General features: G+C 44.7%; 1 protein-coding gene across 6 annotated transcripts in view; it reads right to left on the reverse strand.

Moving 5' to 3' along the window:
• LOC120899703 overlaps nt 1-27,529 on the reverse strand; it is a 425,694-nt gene that overhangs the window by 152,888 nt on the left and 245,277 nt on the right. The window contains exons 1-2 of one of the 6 annotated variants that reach the window (XM_040305824.1): nt 21,775-21,886; nt 17,860-18,751 (exon numbers count right to left, since the gene is read on the reverse strand). The exons of 1 other annotated variant lie outside the window; for it this stretch is intronic. In XM_040305824.1, the coding sequence (XP_040161758.1) occupies nt 17,860-17,916 (57 nt within the window). In that variant the 5' untranslated portion in view covers nt 17,917-18,751; nt 21,775-21,886. Of the gene's footprint in view, nt 1-17,859; nt 18,752-21,579; nt 21,693-21,744; nt 21,887-27,529 lie in introns of those variants that run through there. 4 more of the 6 variants (XM_040305827.1, XM_040305825.1, XM_040305823.1 and 1 more) reach the window with 4 other exon arrangements.

Here is a 27,529-nt window from a genome sequence, read left to right on the forward strand (position 1 = left end):
TCTAGCACTTCATTCGTTTTTTTTTTCTTATTATTCTTCTTCTTACCGTACACCACCACATCTGCTACCGACAGCCGGGGTTTTCCGCCCGCGAGGTTCCTAATAGGAGCCCGCGTCCTCCCCCGGGAGCCTCATTAAAATGGTATTTTCGACAACACTAATTGGGTGGCATTTTCCTCGCTCTCGCACACACTTGAGCATCGCACATACATACTCTCAATCACACGGTCCACACGCATACACACAATACGCGTACCCACCTCGCGCACGTTCGTGTTTGTGTTTGTGGGTCGGTTTGGTTTTGATCCGCGGGACCGATCCTTAATTGAGGTCCCATGTGGAAAAGCCACACGCAAGCCGCGTGCCGGAAGCTGCCGCCAAACCTGCGGTGGTGACACTGATTAAGCTGTTTCCCAGCGCGGCTTGCGAGGGACGACGACGGCTAGCGGCGGGACACTTTTTCAAGGGCTCTAATGAAAGCCTGCCCTTGTGATGCTGCGTATGCGCGCGTGCATGCTGCATTCATTCTTCTGGCACCGAATAAAGATTGACTTTTTTATTGTTGGAGAAGCGTCAGATATGGATGGTGATAAAGAAAGGGAAGCTGTTTCTTCATTTCAATGTCTTTATACAGCTGCAGGGAAAAGTTAATCAACTCCCATGAGAATAAGGTCTGAAGTAAAAATCAGTGCCTTTTCGAGCGTTGGAAGATGACTTCACTTTATTGCAGACACGTGTTACTATCAATTGCTTAAAGAAGCCACCAAATCACATAGAGACCATATTTTTCAAACCACAATTGGTCGTACTCTGAATTGAGTCATAGAATCCTGGTCACGGCACCAAAAACTGTTTCCAAACAAATTCAGCATTTTTATCATTTTTTTTTTTTGTATAAAAACTCAGCAAAATCGGATTAAATTTCATATAAAGTCTAACATCTATGTCTACACTAAAGCAATCATTCAATTAACGCTTTCCACATACGGCTGATATTTCGCAAAAATCATCATTTCACATGTACATGTCCCGGTACCTGATAGGTAAAAGCTCACAAATACACCATACCATTCCACCGAAGCACGCAACCTGGGCAACACGATACTTTTTCGGCTTTGATGTTTTATGCGTAGGGAGAGAAGCTTTTCTGGCTAAACAAACAGTCCGCGCTGGGCAGTACTTTTAACGGTTACAAAAATAGCAAAGCGTGCAGTGTGACCATAGCGCAGAGCGTGGGAGCGTCAAAAAACAGATCTCTCTTTCCTGCAGTATGAAGTTCCAGCTAGGTCGCTGGCCATAAACAAACACGCACAGTAGGTCAAACATGTTAAAAGCGGCCGACAAAAAAGACCATCCAAAATGTAACTAAAAACTGATCTAATTCCGAAGTTGTTATCTGCGTACAGTTCTCGGAGTGCGTTTTTGTGCGCACGTTTGTGTGGTACGGTTCGAAATGGAAATTGCTAAAATATCAATTCATGGAAGCTGGCAACGGTGAACGAAAACACCTGTCCAAATTTCCGTGCGATGAAAAAAAAAGTTGGGCTACACGCAAAAAGTCAACGCTGTATCGATGCCCCCCGCGCACAGTTGTTGTGCGCTGAAAATGGTAATTAAATTCATTCCGTGTATTTATATAGTCCGCGCGTGAAATTGAATCCATTTTTTACAATCATCGATAAAACTCGAGCGTGTTGAGAATCCCTGAAGTCAAGGACGAGCGGACAGACCTCTCACGCACCAAACGGTTGATCAATGTTTGATGCGTGGAAAAGTGGACAGCTGTTGCCATAGCACAGGGGCAAGTGGCGTTTTTTTGCGTGATGCTTTCCAATTATGCTACGACATCGGGTATTTCAATATTGATGAATTTTGGTTAAAATGTAAAAAAAAACAATATTGGTATAAGCTTCACAGTACTAACTTTGGAAATAGAGCAGCCTGAACTGAGCTGTAACATAGCACTAAAAAAAGTAAATTAAACTTAAAGCAATTCTAGGATATTTATTCCTCTATCAGCATCACCGGTAGCCAAAGCCAAAGCCTTCAACCGGCGGTAAAATACTGCCATACTTTGCTTGTTAGTAAACCGTCTCACCCTTTTGCATTCCATCATAAATTCCGCAAAACGCAATCCGGCTGCCCGCTCTGCCCTTGCTACCGTGCTGAGGTCATCTATTGGAATCTCGGCCCCCGCCCTGGCAGCCGGAAAATGGATAACACATTTTCATAATCTTTGCAATAAACGCCAGCATAAAGCGAGCGAACGGGTGTGAGAGATTTGATTTATTCAAACCCCTTTTTTCCTACTCATCTCATCCTCATGCACAGAAGCAGGAGGCCACTTTTAGGCCAGCAAACGGAACATCCGATCGTTCCACCCGGGAGGTGAATATCTTTGCAAAGATAGGGCACACAAAAAAAGTGGTTAGAATCTGAATGAGCAAGCGCCCAGATTTGTGGGAGACAGCATTCGGTGCCGACCAAAACCGGGACGCATTATTGCCTCACATACGCCGCCGTTTCGGTGCGTTTTGTTTGGAGCCATTTTTCATTCACCCTGTGGTCCTGGGTTGCAGCAGACGACGACGACGCCGACGAGAAGCTCGCGACTGGAAATGCGCCGTCCAGAATCCTTTATGGTTTTCCGCTCATCCGACATTCGCGTGAACATAAGTGAGGAGGCAGTTGGGGGAGTAACTCTTTCGCTGACATTTCGGTGAGTTACGGTGGTCGTACGGCTCGTCCTTTTTTGCCCTCAGAGCTAGTAACTTTTTCTTCTTCTGTTCACAGCTTTACGCAGTAAAGCGTACAGAGAGTTGCTTTAAATTATAGCGCACCAGAGTCACCACCAGGTTGAACTTTGCGAAACGAAACGTTTTGGGGTTCCACCGCTTGCGACGGGTCTTTTTTTCCGGCGTCCTTTTTTCCCTTTCGAATGACTAGAGATGAATTGTGACGGTTACAAATAAAACGACGTACTGTTACAAATAATAATAAAAAATAACTTCTCTCCACAAACTGTACCATGTGTTTCCTTCGTCCTACTTAGAGAGCAGAGCTCCCAGGAGTGGAAGGAAAAATATAAACTCTGACTCTGAAGCCGTCCTTCCCGGCTAGAGGAAAACATTTCCACCCTGCCGTACACATTGGTAACAAAAGAACGTAGCTCACAGGAGCAGGGAGCAACAGAAAAAAAACACGAAGTCTACCAACAGTAGAAACGTACCGTTATTGTGCTTTTGAATAGTTTTCCTAACTACCGTTTTACTTCTTTTAAACATAGTTTCTCGCACTGTAACGGATGCTTCCGGCTGCTGGTTTCACCCTCAAGCCATAACATTGGGCGGCAAATACCAGCCCCAAACCAGGCTTCCAAGTGCTCACCAGAGCCCGTTCAACAACAATAGAGGAAGAAAATGTTCCTTTATGAAGATGGAACGTATGACATCAAATGCCGACCCGTATCAGCGCATTACTACAACCCCCTTTGGTATGTTTTTTTTTTTACTTTATTTTTTTTTTTCGACGGAGCACACGAAGTTGGAATTAGAGCACTAAGTTTTCTCAGCTATCACATAGCCCCTGTGTGACCGGGACAGAGGTCCTCTTCACCGATGATGGTCTGCCCTAACGCTCGGCAAGAAGTTACAAAACTTACAAATGAATGCGAGTTGAAAGCGAAAAACGGCGGAACAAAAGAAAAGTCAGCTTTCAAGGGAGCAAATGCAAGCCGCTGCCTGGAAATCCGTTCCTCCCAAGGAGCGAACAAGGTAGTCAGTTGTCTAGCGGTTTCTAACGGACGATGGAGAGGTCCTGTTTTTTTTTTTTTTTTTTTTTTTTGACAAGCTTTCCAAAACCCATTCCTGTACACAGAAGCCCCCAACGAACGATTTATGATGACGATTTATGTAGCTGAACTCCTGTGCGCTCCCGGTGTGCAGCGCTGGTTGCCGCGTTGACGTTCGTTTTATTGTCCTGTGCGGTTAGTTTGCCTGCGTTTTTTAGAGTTTGAGTTTTATGAGAGGAGTTTTAAAGTACTATTTGTTGATTTGTTTTTTTTAGCCAAAGTTAATGGAAAAAGACGATTTTTTTTGAGTGGCAGTACTGTTTCTTTGTTTTTCTCTAAAAGTAGGAGAGATCCTTTAATTTGTAAGAAATACTTCAAGTTGATAGAATACACCAAATAAACTGGAGTCAAAACAACAATAAAATATTGGACATGTGTTTAAAGCACAGTAGTCATCAATCAATGAATATTAATTTCCATTCCTATATTATTGGCTTCTGTGAAGTAACTCAAAATGCATTTATTATTGTCTTGACACATTTGCACGTATTTCTGCTTTGTTAAGTTTTCTATTATCCCAGAAATGCATCACAATTTACTTCCTGTTCCCAGGGTAATTGTGCACTTTCGAAATGCTTTGATTCTCGGCGATTCTTAGTTGAAATCAACATCTGGTGGAGCATTCTTGTTTTATTTTCGCCCATTTATGCCATCGGACACAGAAAACCTTGGAATCGTCGTATCAGAACGCAATCGAGGCAATTTTCTTTCCCCATGGTCCGCTAGCCGTTTATTGGCAGAAACAAAAGGCCCTCTCCAGGCTTCGCGCATAAGTCACTGGCCCAGATTGCCACACTCGCCCAAGCGCACACAAAACTGGACGACTGTATGAAGTTAAAATGACGCATTTAATTGTAATTATTTCGAGTGAGCGCATTTCGTTTTATTTCCTTTCATCCACATCCGAACAAACAGGACGATGAATCGGACGATCGGAGCTCAGGGGGAGATTAACAGCCCTTCGAGCTTGTGCCTTGGGGTAATTTCTTCAACTGTTTTATGATGTCTCTCCGCTTCTGGAACTGTCCCAGCACAGCCAACCAGCCAAACCAGTGCGCCGATAAGCGCCATTATCTCTTCACCACGGGGACGCAAAGAATAGAAAGGACAAAAAAAAAAGAACGCTCTAATTGCATAATTGTGAAAATCGCAGCTCACTCGCCCGCGTTCATAGAGCGGAAAGCGGAGGCTCAATTAATTTCTTCAATTTCGAACTTACGAGCTGCTGCCAACGCCAATCATCCCGGTTATTTATGGTCTCCAACTACTCCCCCAACTGCTTTTTTTCCCAGCCGGAAGCCCCGGGCGTTTGAATGCGCTTTTCACTTTCACGCTCCTTCTCCGTGACTGTTCTAACTCGCTCGGATTTGTCACTGAATCTCGGACCGAAATTCATTCCGAGTGTCCGTGAACGAGCGCAAAGAGGACGCACGAAAGATCGGAGTGGAAGTGGCGAAGCTTGTGCAATTTGTCCATTTGCTACACTCTATCCGATCATTTGGTCCATTAGTAGCGACTACAGGCGGCGGCAAGAGAGTTCATTGCATCGAAAATGACACTTTTTCTGTCTCGCTTTCTCGCAGCCAGTTGGTGGCCAAGTGGCCCATCAAATTTGTTCAAGTGCGCTCGGGCCACGAGAGCTCGAGTGGGTGTGAAGCAATCGCATTTTCCAGCCGCCACCGTACTTACACACTGGCCCGATCCGCAGCTGCCTGCAGCAGCTTGATGTACACTGATCTCCGAAACAAAGCGAGCAACAAAGGGGAAAAGAGGAAGGAAGGTTTTTTTCTCTGTTGGAATCGAAACTGAAGCCAATTGAAGTGCATTACTTCACATTAATCACACTAGAAACAATTTAAAGGCCGCCCGCAACTCAATTCCATCCAGTGTTAATGGGAAGGTAAGATTTATAACTTGCGTAACCATACGGTGCATCGAAAAATGATAGTATCACCCAACGGTAGCGCTAAGCACTCGCTGAAAGTTTACAAAACTGAAAAGCTATTAATTAAATAACTTTCTCCCACTACTCTCGGCAAACATGGATCCCATTTCCCGTTCAAACAAATCATCAAAATTGATATTTCTCTCTACCATACCGAGACTACTGGAGTGGTGTACATGTGTGTATGTCTGTGTGCGTAAAACGGAACTTGACTCTTTCGGAGGGAAACGATCCGAAGAAGGCGAAAGAGTTTGAGTTAAAATTAGAAACCAAATATTTGTCCTTATCGATAATGGCTTTCCATCGATGAGGTTTCGGGAGGGATAACATATCCGACAAATAGCTTTAGACACATTAAATGCTAAATTCTCTCACACTCTCATCAACAACACACACACACACACGCGCGTACACATTAAAAACCAATGTTTAACAACTTTCATACCCAACTCAAAAAAGCGCCCTGCGCCTCGATGTTCTTCTGTGTTTGCCCAAATTACTCACTCCCCCATATGTTGGTTTAGGCATCGGAGTTCCTACCTTTGACTCTAAGGTTCATCGTGGAAGCCGTTCGCTGGAGGTTTGCTGAAGATATCGTGCGGAAGAGCCAAGCAACGAACAACCAACGCAACCTGATAATGATATCATTACTGTTATCATCGATTAAGATGTCGAGCAGGATCCTACAACCATCCCCTTCTAGTCTTGTAGGTCTTCTTTCTCCAACTCCTAACCTGAAACCCCCATCCTCAACTCGAACGCGAAATAAGATACTTCAGTTCGTGCGGTTGTTTACAGTAACGCAGGGCACGCAACATGCGCACCACCAGGAGCGCTATTCCACTCACGCGCTCCCATTGGAAGCGTTAATGGTTCCTCCAATGTTTCGAAGAGTTTCCGGGGCGAAAGGACCCCACAAAAACAGGTGGGCTACAGGTGCTCTGCCGCTTTGACGATGATTATCGATTAAGATATTCCCGCACTTCCACAGCTCGTTCTCGTTCGGTGGTGTGTGCCGGATGTTCCGGAAAGCTGGTAGGATGCGAACGACGAACGCGTCAAGGTAAATATTAAAGCAATTCCCCCATTCCCCAACCCAGCCCAAACCCAACAGCAGTATCCTATTGCATGGAAGTGACATAAGCTAGGCGAATCCTTTCCACCGTTAGATTAGAGCGATAATCATATCAGATGAAGTCACGCCGGCCGAAGTTCAATTGGGGGTATGTTTAACTTCCTCTCAACCGAGTTAACCCACCACCAGTGCTAGCTTCTGCTTTTGGTTCAAGATGTGGGTCAGATTGGATTATTATACACCCATCATCGGCAACCCCCTACAGTGCTGCTTTTGTGGGAGGGGGCTAGGCGCTGGGTAGCCATATTTCTGGCAATACGTCCCGCCGTGTTGTGAACCAGAATCGGAATGTAATTTATGTACAGCAGCTCCAACCGGCAGGCAGTCACATCATTATCGAGCAAAAGATGTGAAAATCTAATTAATTCGCTTGCGATGCCTCAGCGCATCGAATTCGAGATTTAATTAATCTCCTTCTCGCAATGGTTTCCATCCCCCCCCCACCCGATGTCGATTGGTTTGCTTGCTACTGTTTCCGTTCACCGGTCGAAAGGTGAAGATAATTTACTTCTCCCCTGTGGACCACGCGCTAACGAACGCTTCATGAGGAAGGATCCAAATGATGGCTAACTGGCAGGCAATTTTGTAAGCGATAGATACTAAAGAGGCTATCTAGGACTGGGAGGTTAAGGAACTATAAAGATGAAATAAATGAAAGCACTTAAGTCCTCCACGATTGTAATTGCAAAGCATTATTTGTTCTTTTGTTCCATTCTCTGTTGGAGAATGAAATCCACTTTCTTATGTAATGAGAAGCTATTTAACATCTTTTGTTGTACTTTTTTTGTAATCATTTATCTCACATCGGGAAAGACGTTACAGTAAAGGATATTCATTCATCATGCTAATTCAATCTATACAAAAATTGGAAAATAATGTATCACTAACGTTCTAATGTGAACAGAACTATATTGGAGTTGGAAATATAAGGATTTCAAACATCAGACTGTAAGTAGCTGTTGGTTTGCTAAGTGTTTAATTTAATTCATAGTAGAGAGTAAAGAGTTTACACATTTTGCCGAAAAGCAGACAGTCATCACTACAGCAATAATATGTTTTTATTAAACAGTAACGATACATATCGAGCATACTAAACGTCGACCATCTCCAACTGTTCTGTACCAAGCTATTTGACCTAAATACAACATACCCAACTCCATAAATCGGGCGCACATTAAATATACCAGAAGGAATTCACATCCGTGCACCAGTCAAGTCAATAAATTTCGAATCATTTGTATGTTCAAAACTTCCTGTCATCCTAACAACAAACAACACACATACACACAACACAAGCAAACAGCTCCAAACGATTGCATTAAAATTTTAATCGCTACAAGGCAACTAATCCGCACCAGGCTCTGGTCATCAAAACGCACGTGGTGCGTATCTTTATTTTAGTAAATCCATCGGGTTTCCGACCGAGATTAAACGCCACTATCGCAAGCTGCGCAATGCAATTGGTATTTGGGCTGCACTGCGAGTACGGCACGGAATGCACCAGCCGAAACCGATTGGGCATTGGAAACAATAAATTTCCATAAATTTCCGCTGCAATGTTTATGCCCACATGGGGAACGACGGAAAACCAGCCGCAGAGGGGCTGCGAATTAAAAAACACTTTCACTCTGTTTAGATTACGAGTTTGGTTGGTTGTTCTCTTTTTTCTTCTTTCCGGCCGGGCAACAAGTCACACCAGATGCAGAAGGTTAGCCAAAGGTTTGATGGCTAGGCAATGTCTACGATTGCACAATCGCATTGGAAGAGCATTCCTGTCTAGCAACTCGGGACATTAGGTTAGAGCAGCTCGACTTTGGACCTCACCCCGCTTGGGCAGGTTTAGAACGAAAACAACGCTTGAATAATGTACGATTTGCCACCTTAAATCGTCGTGACCCCAATATCCCCGGGGGTAAGCACCCCCGAAAGTCCATTAGCATTCTCCCGGTGCAGCAACACCTTCGATGTGGCGGTGCGACGGCGTACTATTTAAAGACCAACAGCTTACCCGATGCGTCGTCGCGCATTCTTCCGGAACGTTCCCGGGCTGTGTTTAGTTTTTAAGGTCGTTGATGTTGGGTGGGTAGAATCGATTTTCGTTCCGTGTCGGGTGAAAGTCTCAAAGAATAGATTTACTTGGGCAAAACTTTTAACCAAATCTTGGGAACAACACACACACACGTACACAGAGGGTTGTTCTCTCGCATGCGCGCAAAATGTTTTCATGCGGAATGGGTTTAATTTCATCTTCCTGTTAGCTGGTTGCAGGAACTTGCAAAAGCAAAACCTCCGGAACCCAGAGGTTGCTTCCCATTTCGAAAGTTCAGAGACGTTTCCCGTAACCCCGTAACTTCTTTATAATTTTCTCCCAACTTCCTACATTGGACGGAGATTGTTGTTTGCTTTCGGAATTCGCAAAAACTCCAACCGACCGCATATTCATATATCGACATTCTTTGGGCTGGGTCCAAAACTTTATGAGTGCTTTTGGGATCGGAAACTATCAACCAACGAACCTCAGAGGTTGGTTGGGCAAAGGTCGCCCGCTTGCACTGGAACGTCACCCTCCCTCTATCGATCGATGTCCAAAGCCCCGAGTCGCTGGAAAGTGCTCGACATTCCATAGCTATCTCGGTAGCTGTGCTACCACTGCACTGCCATAATGCACAATGATGCACCGCACAGACCGGACCCTGGCGAAAATTAGAATGGCTGGAATGTTCCGCTCCATGCTCGGTCGCCGGCATCGTTCAAGTTTATTCAACTACCACCGATCGGGCCACCGTGAGGTGGTGTGGTTTTCATAACTTCAACCGATAGGGAGAACCGATCGGTGATTGATGCACTTTGCTTGCAGAAACTACTTGCGGTTAGGAAGCCGCACGTCAAGAAGCCGTTGCAAGCCGGCACTGCGCATCACAGCCAACCGAGCAGCAGCAACCAGCAGCAACGGCAATTAATCTCCAGTAAGCGTTTAATTATCCCGCCCGGAGTCGGAAGGCATAATGAATAGTGACAACTTAAGCGTGGCAGAGCATCGCAACGCGAAAACAGCAACGTTCGTTCGGGGTGGATTATACACGATCTCCAGCTCCTTGGGTCCCGCGTGCCTTTGCCATCAACACCCGTTCATTATTCAAAACACAACCACATCAAACGCATAAGCAAGCGGGCATTTTGTAGGAAAAGCTCTCCACACCTCATCCTTTGCCGTAATCGAAGGAAGCTCGTCTACAGACGGGGATGTTGTTCTCTTCGGAAGCGTTATCCCTTTTCAAACACTAACAATAACCTTTTGCATACCCCGCCGGCAGCCTGCCACTTTCAATCTCATGTCATACCAATCTGCTCCTGCTTCTTCTTGCTTTCCCCATTCTCCTTTGCTTCCAATCAGCAGCAGCAACCGGAACCATTACGAGGCGGAATTTTCATAATTGAATAATTATTTATTTAACGAGCGTACAGAGTGAACGAGAACCACACCACCAGCACACTACACATACACACCGAGAGAGAGAGTTTCCCATTGTTGGTTTGTTTGTCCCCAGTGCGCTCTCTGCCTCCTGGTTACCCGTGTTGCCAGTGTCTATCATTAGCTGCGGCATCATCACAAGGGATGAGTTGTGGAAACACACACACACCCATACATACATCCATACATACACAAGAGGGCCAGGATGTGTTGATTACTGGTTCGATTACTGGTGCTCGCTTGGGTGGATATCATTGTGAGAAGCAGAATTGGCGGAATAACTCAATCGTGTTGATTGAAAGGATGTTTCGTTCGTACGAACGCAAAGAGAAGGCGGAGGGTTTAAAAAAGCTTGAAGCTAAATCTGATTTCGATTGAAGTGTGAAGTGTTTGGGATTTGCCAGATTACGCCACGTATCAAAACATGTTGCAGGAATTGGAATAATAAATGAAACGGGGAGTGAGGTTCGATTGCAACAAGGAAAACAGAGTTTGAATGAATTCATAAATTTAAAACAAATGATCCTCTGTAACACATTGCACATATATTCATATATGTTGATAAATTGTAATATTTAACCCTTAACCTTACAAGAACCTCCTACTAAAATGACCCAACTTACATAATATGTCCAGTTAAACGTTAAACATTACTCCCACCGTTCGCACTCCCACAAAACCTCCAACTCACTCATCCAGCATAACTTAAAAGCCACCAACGGAAGTAGTTTGCCAGTAGTTTTGGAAAACCACACTTCCGGAACCAGGCTATATTAAATCCCAATGTAAGCAAAACTACCACCCATAACACTTGAAGCAGCAACATTGCTGCAAAACCCCCTTTTCATCCGCAGGCAACGTAAACGCCTGGGTTCCGCAATTATTCGTTGGAACGGGCAACATTTTTACCCAAGCGCAGAAGCTGTATGTGGTGTAATTATAACCATAATAATACCTTCACGCATTGCACTAGGGTTGGAGGATCTCATTCCAACTTTTTCTGCACAGTTAATAGCCTGTTTGAGACTCATACGACCTCATCTCACCATATTTAGAAACAGTGGTACTTCCAACGAGTAAAGCAAACGTAGCGTCGGTCGTCGAGGTGTTTAAATTCATAAAATATTCATGTCACCGAGAGGTATATATCACACACACAAAATGAAACTAGAAATTGTGCTATCTTTGCCACCTTCCCCGTTGTTGTTCCAAACTCTCTGCGAGGCATTATTTTTCGACTTCAATGCCGCAACAGAAGTGTCAAAGTTTACGCCTTGCCTGCGTTACCGCTCTTCAGAAACGCGTGACGAGAGCCAACTGCGCGACAAGTTCACCGACCAGAAATGAGTCAACGTGACGTGTGCCTGTGACAGCAATTGGAAGCCGCCACCGATGCGGTGTACATGGGAGAAAACTCCAAATACACACTCTCTCATACACACTTTTGATGAATATTTAAATGAAATAACATGCTGGAATGGTACGTGTTCCCGTTCCAAGGCTCCAGGCTCCCGGACCACGAATTGGAAGGTCGGAAACGTTGTTGCAATAGCATATGGCACACTCACACCAAAAGACCGTTGTGCGCTGTTATCTTGACGCGAACATGTGCCTAGCGTTCATGGCTAGATAAAACTATAAAGGCAACTATTGCCTCACACCACACCTACCCGAACGTGGGCTTTTACAAACGCAAATGACAACATTATGAAGAATCGTATGCTAATCAGCATTTCGTTTCGGTTGTCAGTTTGCCCGAAAACTCATGACACAGAAAGCAGGACCAATCACCGAACCGAACAAACCGGACTGATACACACTGGAGCAAGGTTCTGGTAGTCTTCCTTTTAAATGGGGAGAGGCTCATCGTCCCAAAACTGAGGACCACCGACAGTTTGGAACCGTTTGTGCAAAGGCACCCACCCAATTTTGAGCAGTCAAGTCTGTTCAGTAGAGTTGAAAGCATTTCCCTTTTAATGGGACGTCCCCGTTTGTGAACCATAGTAAATGTCACCAGAATTTTTGATAGTGGTCATCGTTCCTGACTCGGCAACTAACAGTATCATTGGTTTTTTTACGCTTTTATGTGTCATGCTATAATTTTCTCGCTCAGAAAAGGAGCGACTACCCGGACGCTCTCCTCGGGGTAGCGTCGTGCCCAAATGTTTTCATTTTCATTTTGAATAAAACATTGTCCAACGGGATGGAACAGCACTCTGATTGAGATTTTATGCTCGGGTCCGCTTTGGTGTGTCGAAAAGATCGGCTCCTGTGTTGTTGCAGCACATTGTTGAAGCGCACTCTTAAGACTGCTTTCAACTGCTTCAGCTTCTCTAACGACGCTACAGAGTCGCTACAAACTTGTCTCTTGCTCCACAGCCGCCATGCACTATTTCACAACTCTTCGACGAATTCCAAATCGAGGTACTACCCTTTCTTTACGTTGCTCCACTCACCCAGAAGTGTGGCGGAAGACGTAAATGGCACTCCAAAATTGCAATGTCTGAAGAGTTTTGTTGTTTTGCTCACGCTTTCTTGCACCGGAGGTTTTGGAGAATGGACCCCACAAGTACCTCTTCTTACGGTGGAGCACGAAAATGCTTTCACCCGAACAGCAGCAGCAGCAGTCGGCACTCGAGAGCAAAAGCACCGGAAAGAATGATCTGAATGCTCACTTTTACGTTGGGTGGTCCCACCGCAACGTCAATGCTGGAGCTCGGGCAAAGAAGAACGCTAATCGACATCGTTCTGGTGTAATGCAAAAAAGGTGCAAAATCTGGTTAGCAGTTTGCTGGCGTCGCAATGCTCGACACACATACGCTAATTGACACATGTGAAGAGTGCGGTTGCTGCAATTAGCATTAAAACTGCTTGACCTGCAAAACTCTTTTGCATGCCATACCGAGCGACAGCCACACAAACTCCGCAGCATGTAGCAATTGACACCTTTTTAAGCGGAATTCCGTAGCCAAGGTGATTTGCTGTACGCTTACATGTTACAAATTGAAGAACAAAATGATTACAAACTGTGAAACAAAAGCCACTCCGCTAACGGCAGGACCCCAGCATTAAATAGGTCGTGTAAAAGCGAGCTACCTATTTCAATGTCTTCTTACTCACAGCAGCTCGCTCCACAACATCTTACTCACGGAAAGCCTACCCATTATTACCTCGCAAAGTTATGCCGACCGGCAGTCCATAAAAGCCAACGGTGGTTGTCTTTCGCGTTACGCTTCGACCCCTCTCTAATGAAGTATTTATTTGATTCATTCACCTCAAAACGAGACACGACGTGCCCGTAGCGATCCATCATCGACAAAGTGGGGAGCTACGGAGAGAGCAAGAGTGACCTAAGGTAGCCACAAAATCACAACTAAGTTAATGTACATCGCGGATGATGGGGACGGTGTGAAACAAAATACCTACAACCGACCACCGGCTCTTGGAAGCATGCCCTACATAATATCATAATCTGATTAATCCGGAAACTTCCAAACGTGTATTTTGTGTGAGTGTTCTTTTTTTTTTGCTGTCTGCTCCCAAGATCCGGTGAAGCGCACGGCGTATTATCCCAATCTCTCAATGGACTCTTGATGTGCGAGCATTCAAGGCACTTGCGATAGGTAGTAAGGTTGGCATTATTTAATGGAAAAAATAAACCGTTTTCTTTTATTATCTCCACCATAAGTTGGAGCGCACGGCACCCCCGGTGGGACATTTTAGCAGCTCGTTTCCGAAAGTATACCGAACCGCGAAAGTCGGAAGAAGTAGAGTGAAGTTAGTAAAAAAAACTCTAGTCAAGCAGTACCGAACGATGAAGACGAAATGGCTCCGGTGGGCAAATTAGCACAACACCTTGCACCGCACAACAAATGTGTCCCGGCGGAGTTCTTAAGATGCCGACCTGATGTCGACGTGGACTTCAGTGTGCGGTAGGCTTTAGGTTCAAACTTAGTCATACCGAGCGTCTTCTTTGTCAAGCATTAGCAACCACCCGGTGAGGTGCAAATGGATTAGAGACGGTTACGTCCAAGCTTATCAAGATTGCTGAATGTGTTCATTTTCTGTCACTTTCTCAATCTTGTCTCGCTACCCAGTAATCATACTCCGTGATGCTGTAACATCCCGACATCGAGAGCTGCTCAAGGGCTGGGAGAGATGACGCAAAGCATTGCTCCCCGATATGATTACAGTAATTTTATCAGCAAATTAGCAATCGCCGTCCATCCAGTGCCGTGGTCTCTTATGCAAACCACGATTTGACGAAGGCCGGTAGCGTATAAGGTGCAGTGTGAGAGTGCGTGTAACGCGCGCCATAATGAATCGACAATCTACATCAAACTGTTCGCGAAATGTTACATCGTGGTTATCGATTAAGTGTCAAGATAGGGACGGGGATTTAGCTATATCGGGTGCCTATCGATCGATCGTTGCCTGATGGCGTTGGTGCTGATGATTACGATGATGGCCACAAACTGCCGACTCAATGTCTGCTAATCTTTCGGTCGAAAATGTGTTGCCCTTTTTGGTGGTAGTTCCCGTAATCGTACAGAAGCAGATCAAACGTATGACGTGGTACACATCGGGCGTAAGCGTTTGCCCTTTGATGTTCGCGAGACTGCGTGCTGAACAAGTCGTGATTCATTAGTCGTTAGGCATCGAATGGGGGGGGGGGTCGAATATTTTAAATGTCAAATGCAGAACGATAGAGGCTTGACACTCTTTGGCTCAGACCCTCAGTTTTTAACTTATGAAAGGTATGGCGTGAAGAAATAATCCACCCATAAGTTCGTTAACCCTTGCACTGAAATAAATTTTGACTGTACAGATAACCAAAATGAAATTCAGACCCAATTTATAACCCTTTTAATTGAACTGAAAGCGCACCGGCAAGATTTCACTTGGTACGTAAATGATTTTTAAATCGTTTTATTTCTATTTCTATAATCCATGAACTACCATCCCTGCGCTTCCTTCTTCGCCTGATGCAACATTGATGAATGCGACATTCGATTAAATTGCACTCCAGATTACACACGTAATCCCTTGCCTTAAATCATGTACTCGTTTACTCAACCTACAGCTCAAAATCCTAGCCTTTGGGGTTCTTACGAAGACACACAGACTTCGTGCAGCTCCTGCAGCTCCATTCCCGAATCCAGTGCCAGCAGTTGGGCACGTAAATCTGAGCCGGGGTGGTTTTAATTATTGAAAATTAATTTTCTTACGTCTCACAGGCACAGCAGCCCCCAGCGTCAATGCAGGTATTGACTCCCTTCCCAGCCAAGCTCCCGGTGTGCATTTCTTGCAACCGGCGTAATCAATCCGAGGTGGGATGAAAAATGCATATCATAACTTCCAGAAGACTTTCCCGGTACGTTTTCCTCCAGTGCAGTTGAGCCCCGTGTCTGGTACGGTTTGTATGTCTGTCGTCGTTTGAAGAACTTCCGCTTCATCTTTCCAACTCGGTGTAAGGAATAAGTTTAGCCGAGTTGCCGGTCGGCAACTGCATATGCTAGCAGTGTCGTTCGGGTCGTTGCAAGCGTATATACCCCGAGCGCTGGATGGAGAATATTGCTGAATGCATAAATGCAAAACGTCTAATCGGATTAAGATCGGTCGTCTCGCTGGATGAAATGGAGAGAGCTTCAATGTCCACAGCTCTCGGGACCAGCGCTAGCTTGCTGCTGTAGCTATAAGCATGGGTTCTTAGTGAAATGTGATGCAACTTTCAGGCACGCAGGTTACGGGATCTCGCCATCGTCAAACCATTACCATTTCTCCTACCATCTCAGACGTTATCCAAAATTGGACACAACTGAAACGTATCCCTGCCTGTTTGGCAGTCAGGTCCGCAGAGCTACGCCTTCCGAACACGTTTTTGAAGTTGTTCGCGTGCTAGCACTCCATAGCCAGCGACTAACTTTGAGCACCTCACAACGACACCTTATAAACTCGCTAGGACCTCCCATCACAAGGCCTTTCCAGCCTCCGCGCGGTAGGAAGCATGGTAATGGTGCAAAACTTTTGCGCAACAAAAGTTTCGACCAGTCATTCGAAGTCAGTCACGTACTGGTAGCGGTGATGTTGGTTGGCAGGAAACCTCCTTGCCGCAGGAAGAGACTTTGTGCAATTGGCGAACAGGGAGGAAGTTCGTGAGAAAGTTTCAACCCAGCGAGCCGATGGCCAAAACTATAGACTAACAAAATTACTTCCACCCATAAGCCCGCGAATAACCCCGGGATATGTGCAAAGGGAAGAGGGGGTCTTAAATAATCATCAGGCTAGTGCCTACACCCCCATCCGGCTGGCACTAATGCAGCGTCATCGTCGTGAACGGTGTATTTTCCGCAGCCGCAGATAATTTCTTTCGCTCTCTTTTTTTCCGCAAATCATTCCGAAGGTCATTATGACGTTTCTTGTGAAACGCAGCGGGAAAGGTTTGGGAGATTTTTCTTTGCCCCTTTTCTTCCAATCATAACTTCTCATCGCGAGCCCTTGCCGTTGGAGGAACAACAAGGTCTTGGCAAAAAAAAAGAAAATTTGCGATAGGCCGCCACCAACCATTATGCAAAGACAAAAAACCACCCAAAACAACAATCCCGAAACTGCCGGCTGCTACTGATCTCCAAATCTAACGAGTTCTCGGCATGAGTTGCTCGCTTGGCGGGGATTTTCTTTCGGTTCGCGCCGTACGAAGGCGGTACACGGTGGTTTATATTATGCTTTCAAATTGTTTACTTTACCCAGCCTACGCACTCGCCGGGTGGTGGTGCTGGCGCGTTTGGAAGTTTGAAGCCGAAAGAAACATTAGCAAGTAATGCAAAGGTCTTGGGAGCGTGGAAAACTCCCAGCCACAAGTTGGTTTTCTTGTGTCGGTTTGGTCTTGTTCTCAAGGTCGACCGAAAAAGCGTACTGCAACGTCTAAACAGGGCACCCAATTAGGCGTAGTTTGGTAATGTCAGGGCTGTATACAAAGAGAGTGTAGCCTCCATTCCCAGAACAAGTGTTACATTGCGCGAGAAGTTACCGCAGCAGTAGATGTTATGAAGATAATAAGAGAGAGTATATATATATACAGACACAGGTGTTACGTGAACCGTTAAGGATTTGAGTTTGGTGATTATTGCAGAAGTTGTTTTGTGCCTCAAAAGTTCCCTGAAACACTCCACTTTCGTTCTATTTCCTTCAAAGTTACGGCATGCCGTAATGATTGTTAGAGCAGCTCATTGATTTCTGTAAGAACCAAACGGGATTTGGATCATCATAGGAAGTAGGGATTGTTCCGGAAGACATTTCCGGTGATAAGAGCAAACCAGACTTGACGTAAAGCCTCCACAAGAAGATAGTACACGGGCGTTACGCATTCTGAATGAAATCCCCCCGAAAATCGTCAAATGCGTTGTGTTGTCGGTAATTAGTGCTTCATTCCCACTGTTCGATCACAGTCTACTAACCTTTTTTCCATCCCGAAACTTGACAGTTCCCTCGATAATTGAGCTTATATCCACCATGATGATGATGACGCTGATTGCCTTCTTGCTCGGGGTTTGATAATGGACGCTGCCCGTTACCTATTTCACTCGTTATCAGCACCTCTCCCTCACTGTTATCTCGCACTCTAACGAGAGATGCTGTTTTTGGCACCACTTTTTTCTTTATCTTAATTCTTAATTCCTGTTTTGGCCGCTATTCGATTGGCGCTAGAGAAAGGCAGTGTTAACCACTCCTTCTCCAACACTTACAAAACCTTAATTAGCTCGGAACTTGGTTGAGTAGGGTATAGAATTTTTTATATTTGCTAGCTACCAAGAGCAGATGTACTGCATCTAATTCACAAACCGATCACACACACACACGCGCGCGGACGCACCAATGCCATCACACTTTCACATTCACCTGCCGTGCTTTATCAGACGGATAAAGCGAACCGACGCGAGCGTAGTAGGCTTTACAGCACATCATCTCTGCCATCGCTTCACAACGGCGTACGAGAAGCACTACACGCACACCACTATCTATTATTCTCTTTTTGGCTTCCAATTTTTGCAGCCCTGTAGCAATTCAACCACAAACTGAGCGCGAAAAGAGGGTACAAGGGAGAGGCTGATAGCAAAAAAAAAACTTTGATCACTATTATTATAATTATTTTTCGACCACCTCTTTTGCTTCCTTTCGCGTTCACTTGGCACTTTACCGGACACTTTCAAACCATTTCTTTCTACACTTTATATTTCTCTCTTTCTCTCTTTTTCTTTTGGTACTAGATTTCAGGTTTTGGCACACAAAAATATCTAACCGGCACCGCTAGACGGGCATGGATGCTGCTGCTCTGATGCTACCCCACTGCTGTATGAGAAAACGAAACACACGAAAATGGAGTGATTTTTGGCAATAAAAAGAAAACAAAACGAGAAGAGAAAACTTTTGCACAATGTTCGGTTGGCTGCTCTGTTTTTCTTTCCCGGTTTTTTTGTTTTTCGTTTCGTTTCACTGCAATCAATTTTCACTTCTGAACAACGCTTCCGGGCTACTGGAAAAGCTCCCCGTTCACCACACATACACCAATACCGAGCAAAAAAAATAACACATGTCCGTTTGGAATTGATGTTCGATTGCAATTGAAAAACTCCTAGAACTTGCTCTGCTCAAGCGAGCGTGTTTGCTTCACTGAGCGTCCGCAAGGACCCACTGCCGGCTAAGTGATGCTGTGCTGTGTGCTGTGGTGAGTGATATAAAAAGGGAGGTTGCTATTAGCAACCCTGCGTGCCAGGCCAACTTATTTCGAAGCGATGTTTTCGCACTCGAAAGTCACTTCCCGTTTTTCAAGCGCTCCGTTTAAAGCTTGTCGTTCTTCTTTGGGCTTTTTGCCCGTTCGCCTCGAGCTAGACTCTGCATGTCGGCACAATCTGGTTGTGCCTAATGCCGCAACATTTCACACGAACATCAGAATGACCCAAAATTGGGTTTTATTTTCTCCGGGCATCAAACCCGTTTCCGTCCTCCGTCTCCCCAAATAATTATGCGAATTTTGTGTATATATTTTTTGCGACCAAAAGAATAACCATTCGTGGACCACGCTACACGTCCATCAAAATCACTGATCGATCGGCCTCAATCCATCAATCAAACTGTTCCGAAAAATTGAAGGTTATCATCTCCAGAGTGTCGGGTGCCAAAACGGCCTCCTAATATCTCGCATGGCGGCCCTTTGACGCTACGTGAAATCGGACAATCTCTGGAAGAGAGAGTGTGAGTGAGCGTGCAGCCTTTATACCGATTCCAGATTTTCGTTTTTAATTAAGTCCTCATCCACGAGGTCCACGAGGACACACAAACAGTGCGCCGAGCACACCAGCACCAGCCGGACGGTTTCGTTTATAATGAATGACCAGCGATTAATTATTCATCGCCCGGGCACTCCGTTGCAGGTTAACACGCCGGTGGGCATTTGCCAGACCGCGCTGCTCTGCGTTCAGAACTCCCGTGGTTCTGGACGTTGGCTATGTTTGGAATTTTTTTTCTCCCCTTGCTTTCCACTTTTGCTCATGCCCCACGTACACTTTCAGCAGGGTGTGTAAGTGTAGCGGCCATGGTATCGCAATAAAAACAACACAAAAATACACCGAGCATCACCACTCGAATGCGAAACGCTTAAGCCTTCTCACGCCAGACGACCGGAGTTGAGAGCTGGGACCATCGGCCAAATCCGCAGGTTTAATTTCCGGGATTGCTGCGGCGTTTTGAAGCTGGAGCAGTTTAGCAATTTGGAGTTTACTACCTGCTTCCCATTCCCAAGAGCAGCGGGTAAGCCTTTGGAAATGCGACTCACGCACACTCGCATAAACGAACTTCAAAAAAGGGCTCGATGAGGAGATAATCACAAATTGTCATTAATGTCTGAGCGGTGGACTGTACTCGCTCCAAAAAATGGCACAAAAAGGTCACAAAGACCCTCTTTTTTGTGGAGTGAATAGCAACAGAACTTCTCCGAGCAGACGTTTAGTGCATGCAGTAAGCAGGACCACCCAAAGCGAGTATCTTCCAACATGTAGAGTGTTTTGGAGCGGAAAATTTGGACCACTTTGTTCACGACAAAACCCAGTCCGTGCCTCACAGCATATTCTCAAGAAGGTAACAGCAGCAGCAACAACAACACAGATCACAGCACGTCCTTGCCACAAGGTAACGCAGCATGCAGCAACATCACTCTCTCCGTCTGCTGGCGTTCTCTCGGCAGCTTACAAACATTCCTTATGCCTTCCGAAAGAACGCCCACAGACCTCTAACATCCACCACACTGCACCCGATGCTATGCTGCCCACCCAGGAGGACTTCAAGGTTGCCATCCGTTTCGTTTCCTTCCCAACCAGGCACGGGCGCGAGGCTGGGATTCGCAATTTTCACACCGGTACTTATCACCCACTCATTCACAGCCTCCCCTCGGCGCTTCGGGGTTTTCTGGTGCGTTCTGTCAGCTCCAAAGCACTCCAAGGGAAACCAACCGACCGTACAAAAACGCACATAAACACACACACACATACAAGGATTCTTTTGGTTGCGTTCACCAGCCACACGGTGCCTCCTAGCAGGATGCTCCAGTTTCGGTTTCCTCTGCCTAGCTCTGTATTGATATGGCGTTCACACAAAACATGGCCGTCTTATGCTCCACCGTTTTCATTGAATTTCTTTCACCACCACCACCAGTGGGAGGACTCTCTCCCGGGACCGCCAACCTCGCGCGCGCGTTATGAATGAAGCAACAGCAGCAGCAGCAGCACGCGCGGTCCAACATTTTTTGCTTGTGGTGTAGGGTTTTATTAAAATTTGACCCTCTTCAAACGCTTGGTAACTTTTTCAATTCGCGACCACACAGCACACAGCACAAAAGGCACACCACTTATCCTTTCTTTGGGACGATTTTCTTCCGCTCGTTCCTCTCGTCGCTCGAGAGTCATCATCGTCAAAAAGTTGGGTATTTACGGGTTTGCAAATACTTTGCGAAAACAAAAGCCACACTTTTTTTGTTGTCGTTGCTTACTTAATAACGATAAGATTTCAATCTATTGGATACACTTCAGTGCGGTTATGAACTTTGTTTCCTTCGTGTTTTCTGCAAAAAAAAACGCTTTGTAATTTACAGTTCTCGTCGTCACCACAGGAACTGTTTCACGTACCGGTTTGTATGGGAATTATTAGTAAGCTAGCACGCTTAAACAACGAGCAATTGATTGTGTTTTGCTTCACAGATCTTCACTTCAATCTTAATAACTAACCACTAACGCCACAAGTTTACATTTTCAAACAACAAATTGTGCAATGATTTCCACAGTTTAACCAACCAAGATTTAACTCCCAAACTACATACGCACACAATAACAAGAAACGCGCACAGGGGGCGCCCTGTGCGTATATCGTTGCTCCCTCGATTGCTAGCGGTCTCGCGCGAACAGCGAACAAGCGTGCACACACCTTCCGCGCGGTTCAAAAGCAGACTGAAGGGAAGGAATGAATTCCACGCTTGTTCCCTTGCATTCGGGTGCGCGTGTTCCAAAGTGCGCAGATGCTGCCGCGCACCGGTGCCGAAGCTGCTACCCCGAGACCGGTATGCCGGGGCTGGAAACGAAAACATTCATTCTGTGTCCGCCGTTTGCTGGGTTCATTCAAAACAGTGCAGTGAGCGATTTGTTTTTCTCTGTCCAAAGTGATCAATGAAAAGTTGTTGCATTTACTATTGTTAGGGATTTTTTGTATATTTTAATATTTTTTCTACCTAAAAATACACTTTTTCCCTTGCATTAGGCAAACAGAGCGCAGCACAAAAGCATGTTTATTGAAGTAATCGACTGTCACACATGAACCAACCCAACCCGAATGAGAGGCGAGGGACAAAGAGATGCCGAAGTTCATCAGAAAGGCTCCGACCTGCTGCCGAACCTGAACAGTATAAACAGAAGCCCTCCGCGTTCGGTTGCTTCGAAGGAAAACATTCACCCGAACACTGGTAGCCGGTCGCAGCCGAACATTTTGCGAAACCGTGACCAATTTCCCGGGTTTTCCGGTATCTTGCGTTCATCCCGAATCATGTGCATGTGTGATAAGGCCAATATTACAACACTTTCGTACGATTAGTATTTCCAGAAAGGCACACTATTTGGATAATGAAAAACGATGTGATGTGTTGATATGCAAAGGTACTGCACAAAGCACTCCATCAAACACATTTATGGACATTATCGTGTCCTCAGATTGCATATTGAAATATAAACTTCAAAAGCAACGCAATCGAATCAATTAGATAAATCGCCTCTTTAAAGCTTTAGTTAACAGCCAAAGCATTATCAAAAGTCGCTCAATCATTTGTTACAAATAGAAGAAAACAAATATACTACAAATATATTATAACATCGTTTTATAGTAAAAACATATTACAAAAAAACTAAAATAACTGGTCTCTGTCATATTGTTTATGACAATAATATAAAAAAAACTAAAAACAGAGCATATGAGCATACGAAAACACACATGAATTTCAAAGTCATACCAACGGGAAGAAATAAAATAGGCTTTATAAATAAGATTCATTATGATGCATCAATATTCTCTATTTAAATAAAATGCTATACAAAGCGTTTTTAACTAATTCAGCCTTTAATTTTCTCACAAAAACTTTTGTTTGCACCCAAGATTCATAAAAATGAACTCTTCATAAGTGGTTCATTTGCGGAACTTTATAGCGCCACCTGGTGGAAAAATACGCAAACCTACCTTCAATGAATATATTGCAGGGTTCGTTGCAAATGATTTCTGGAATGCTGAAGGAAGTAACTAAAAAAAATAAATATTGCAGTTTTTCTTTCGTATTCTTTTATGTCCTTACAACTTACTGTAAATTCCTTTAATTGCATTCAGTTTTACTTTTTCATGGAATAAAACATAATCTCAACTTAAAGCATACATAATTGCACGGTTGCGTATATGATTACGCAATAAGAAGATATTCAATATTCATCTATAATAGTAATAAAGTCTTTTTTTAATTAATCTTAAACTTCAAATATATTCAAGTTTATAAAACCAGATGCATTCCACTTCATGCTTATCTATGCGAGGCTATACTCCACTAGATAGGCACATTACCATCGAGCGATAAAATTGAGATGTAAATTTCTCCCACATTAAACCAAAAGTGAGCAGCACAAATGAAAAGCTACCGTTTCGTACGATTATTTCAGTTCCCTTTCACCACTGTAACCCAACCATCGGCAATTAAAACCATTGCGAGCGGATGCCCTCTGGATGCTGATAATAATGCTGCACACGCTGGCTCGATAATCAGCGCGAACAAATCTGCTAACTGCGAGCAGAGCAAGCAACCTAACATTTGTACTGCGTCCTGTGTGCATCCGGCCAGTCTATGCGTGTGGTACGCTTCCTCCCACGTACCGCACCCAAAGCACAAACGCACCACATTGCGCGACATTGATGCGCGTCCCGTGGCTCAATCGCGTGGCATCGCGACTAGCTACCATTACGCAAATGAAAAGTTACTGCATACCCTTGTGAAAAGTCACAGACAAGCCGTCCACAAACTCCACACACCAACCCCACACTGCAACAGCGCAGTAGGCAGCCAGTGAGCGGGAGAATTAGCCACGGAAGTTGCCACACGTACGGCCGTACCGTTTCCGGCACGGCACGGCACAGGAAAAAGGCAGAGCAAATCGTGAACCGAACCGGAGACAACAGCCACTCGACAATAGATAATTTTTATTGTCATCGGCTCGTGCCATGCAACGCCGTCCGTTCGCTCCTGTTGAGCGGTAAAAGGTGCAGGAGAGCGCGCCTGAAATAGAAAGGCATGGTAATGTTGCATTATTATAATAATTCTCAGGGTACAACGACAACAACAAAAACTTTTCTCCCTCTGCCGTACCGCGCATAGTACTTCATGAGCAGCCTACGCAAAAGGGCGACATACCCTCCTGGGTCTTGGTTCCGTGCCATCTACCTTCCGCAAGGATACGCGAGACCGATCCCCCGTCCCGGAGCTCCTTGGATGGAGGGTCAGAGAAAATTGTTTGATCGCATTCCTAACTCTGCATTTCAATTTTTCCTTCATTTTCCCCCACATTTGATTTTTACCATTTTTTTGAAGGGCATAACGCTGAGATGTTCACGCGGTCGTCCTTCTCTAACCACCGTCGTGCTGCTTTTTTGTTGTCATTTTTTTGCCTATTGTGTTGACAGTGTGTGTGTGTGTCAGTGTGCATGAGATACACGGAAGGAAAGGACGTCAACAATTCGGGAGGGTAAATTATTTTCCAAAAATGTGAATATTTTGGATAGAAAGGCAAGAAGAAAAGGATCATGAATCCTAATTATGATTCCTTTCGTTCCGACGACCCCTCCACCCTGCTTACTGGGCAGGAATGCAGCGCTCCCGAGGCAGTTTTGAGTCCACTGAGCATGAGTCACAATAATAATCATAGAAAATGCATGTTCGACCTTCACTGAATTGTGGGTGGCGCCCTGCTCTGTCATGCCCTTGGGCGAGAGACACCAGCGGAGTGTAAAGTAGAAACAAATGGAAGGAAAACTGGGAAATAAAAGGGGTGATTACACACTAAACGCTCGAAATATAATGAGCCCAGAAGGCAAAAAAGGGGTTGCTGCATTTCTGCTGGTTGAAGCATAAGCCGAAACAAAACCTTCAAACACACGTACAAGCTTCCTAATGAATTATCCCGTTCCCTGTTATCATTTCCGTCACCGTCGCTGAGCATTCAGCGCAGCTCCGTAAATGCAGGGAACCACCATTTTATTCAATTGCACAATCATAACCTTTTCATCAATCACCCATTATATCCAGACACACACACACACAAAAAGGCTGAGAGAAGGTGCCATAAAACGGCAAAACAGAATGGACCGGACGGTCGGCGGCGAATCAATTCCATCGCGACATTATTTACATTAGCATTGTCACTTGCCTTTCCCACCCAGCGTTTGCTTTCTACGCTTTATATCTATACAGTGAAAGATGACACGTGACAAGGATTTGGGGAAGAAGAAAAAAAAAAGAAAGTATAATTGTACGCCAATTCAACGCTTTTCTCCAACCCTGTGCGGGGGAAACAAGCGACCGGGCTATACTATTTGGGATTATTTCACGATCCGTGAACTAGGATCGTGAGGGGTAAATGTTCGGACGGCAAAAGAAAGGTAAGATAACGATCAGATTCGAGCGGTTCTTCCTGGTGCGGCACGCAAACGAGCCTGCGCACGTGTGGCGTGTTTGGCATTTGTCAAGATCACTATCGCTCACGTGGGTCAAGGGCACTTTGGAAGAGCGTTGGCTCGTTTCAAACGAATTATTGAATTTCGAGAGCATGATTTTGAATATTGGAAAAATTGTTACAATTTTCAAATACAACTGAATGTTTAAAGCATGTAATAAGAAGAATCTTCCGCAGAAGAAGACAACTAATTGTCATATTGTGGACCTCACAATTACAAAAAAAAACTATTTTTCTGTTCATTAACTAAATGATTCTGGTAATGGCTACATTGAAATATTATCCATGAATAATACGATACGAACGGTAAATGTCATCATTTGCATGGAACATTTAACTCAGACACATTAAATGTGCACAACTGTACTTAAGACAACAGCGCTACGAAATGCATCTATTAAACGCATCATTTCACCGCTTGTGTGTTTGCTGGACTGCTTCCCTTATCAGCCCTTTACGGTTCACACATAATGCACAAACTTTACACACTCGAAAGGAAGATTGGTGCTTAATTTTTTGTTTGTTTTCAAGAACCTCCACCAAAAACGGAAAAAAAGAATGCTCGCTCTACGGACGCTTTGTGTTCGCATGTGAAGACAAGTAAAATCACAGCACACGAAGGAGCGCTGTTTGAGGTTTTCTTCGCTTTATTTCGCTCGCCCCAGAACTCGATGGGGCAAATCTCTTTAGCATGTTGCCGCCGATGGTACAGCGTTACCATTCCTCCCTTCTTCTGCAATGCCATTTACGTCGGAATTCACTAATGGAAAAGGTTGAGCGCCAACGGCAGCAACGGGCGAACACTAACAACACTTGCCCATCTCGCATAAAATGGAAGTATCAGCGAGCGTAGAAAATAATACACTAGTGCTTGTGCACTTACACATCCCACTTTCTACCATGCAGCAGCAGTACCATCATCATCATTACCGATAAAGGAAAATTGTTGCAACTGTCCAGCGCACGTTCTAGTCCCAGGATGGTTGGAGTGAAATGGCACGAGTGAATTCGCAGAGAAAACCTCACTTCGAGCGGATATGGAAAAATTACCCTTTTCTGCTTCCCTGGGCTCCATCAGATGCAAAGAAAGGAAAACATTACACAGCAACAGTTACAGCATTGTTGTACATCATCCAAATGGTCTCCCATCAATAGCCAATAAGAAGATTGACGAAGAAGTGCCGTAAATACGTCGATGGTGATAATGTTTTCCCAGCGCTTTGTGTGTTTGCTCCCAATGGTTCGTTTGGCGGAAAGGATGTTCACAAGATGAACGAGAGCTACTTTTTGTATTTAATTTTTGCACTTCAAAGGGTGACTTTTGTCATTTTTTTCTGCGCTACTTATGGTGTATATAAATAATGAAAAATCAAACTAAAACTCTTTCCAGTGGGAAAAGCGAACAGCGAAGACAAGCGAAGGCTCGGCGCGCACGCTACGTCTTTCGACCACATGACGGAGTGCAACGGAAATTGGATCCACCACTCAACCGTACTTGAATGAGCTGAATACATTTTCTCATATTTATAAAAGACAAGTTTCGGCAAGGATGCTGTAAGTGATCAGATATGGGGAAGGATTTCAAAACGTTCAGGCATTAGGGATCATCATCGGAAAATCTATTTATGACATTAAGGGATAAAGATAAAAAATCTGTAACTTGACCATACGAAAGATTGTCCTAACCGTGAAACTTGCCTGTTATTTTGGTGTAAATGTGTGTTTAAATTATTTTTAATCTGTTTGAAGCAGCAATAAACATAACCACGCCAGCATGCAACCACACAAAATAAAGAAGAATGATCCTTTGCCCATGTTTTCCCGTCTT

The sequence above is a fragment of the Anopheles arabiensis genome, chromosome 3 (assembly GCF_016920715.1).
Source record: "Anopheles arabiensis isolate DONGOLA chromosome 3, AaraD3, whole genome shotgun sequence".
Classification (NCBI taxonomy): Eukaryota; Metazoa; Arthropoda; class Insecta; order Diptera; family Culicidae; genus Anopheles; species Anopheles arabiensis.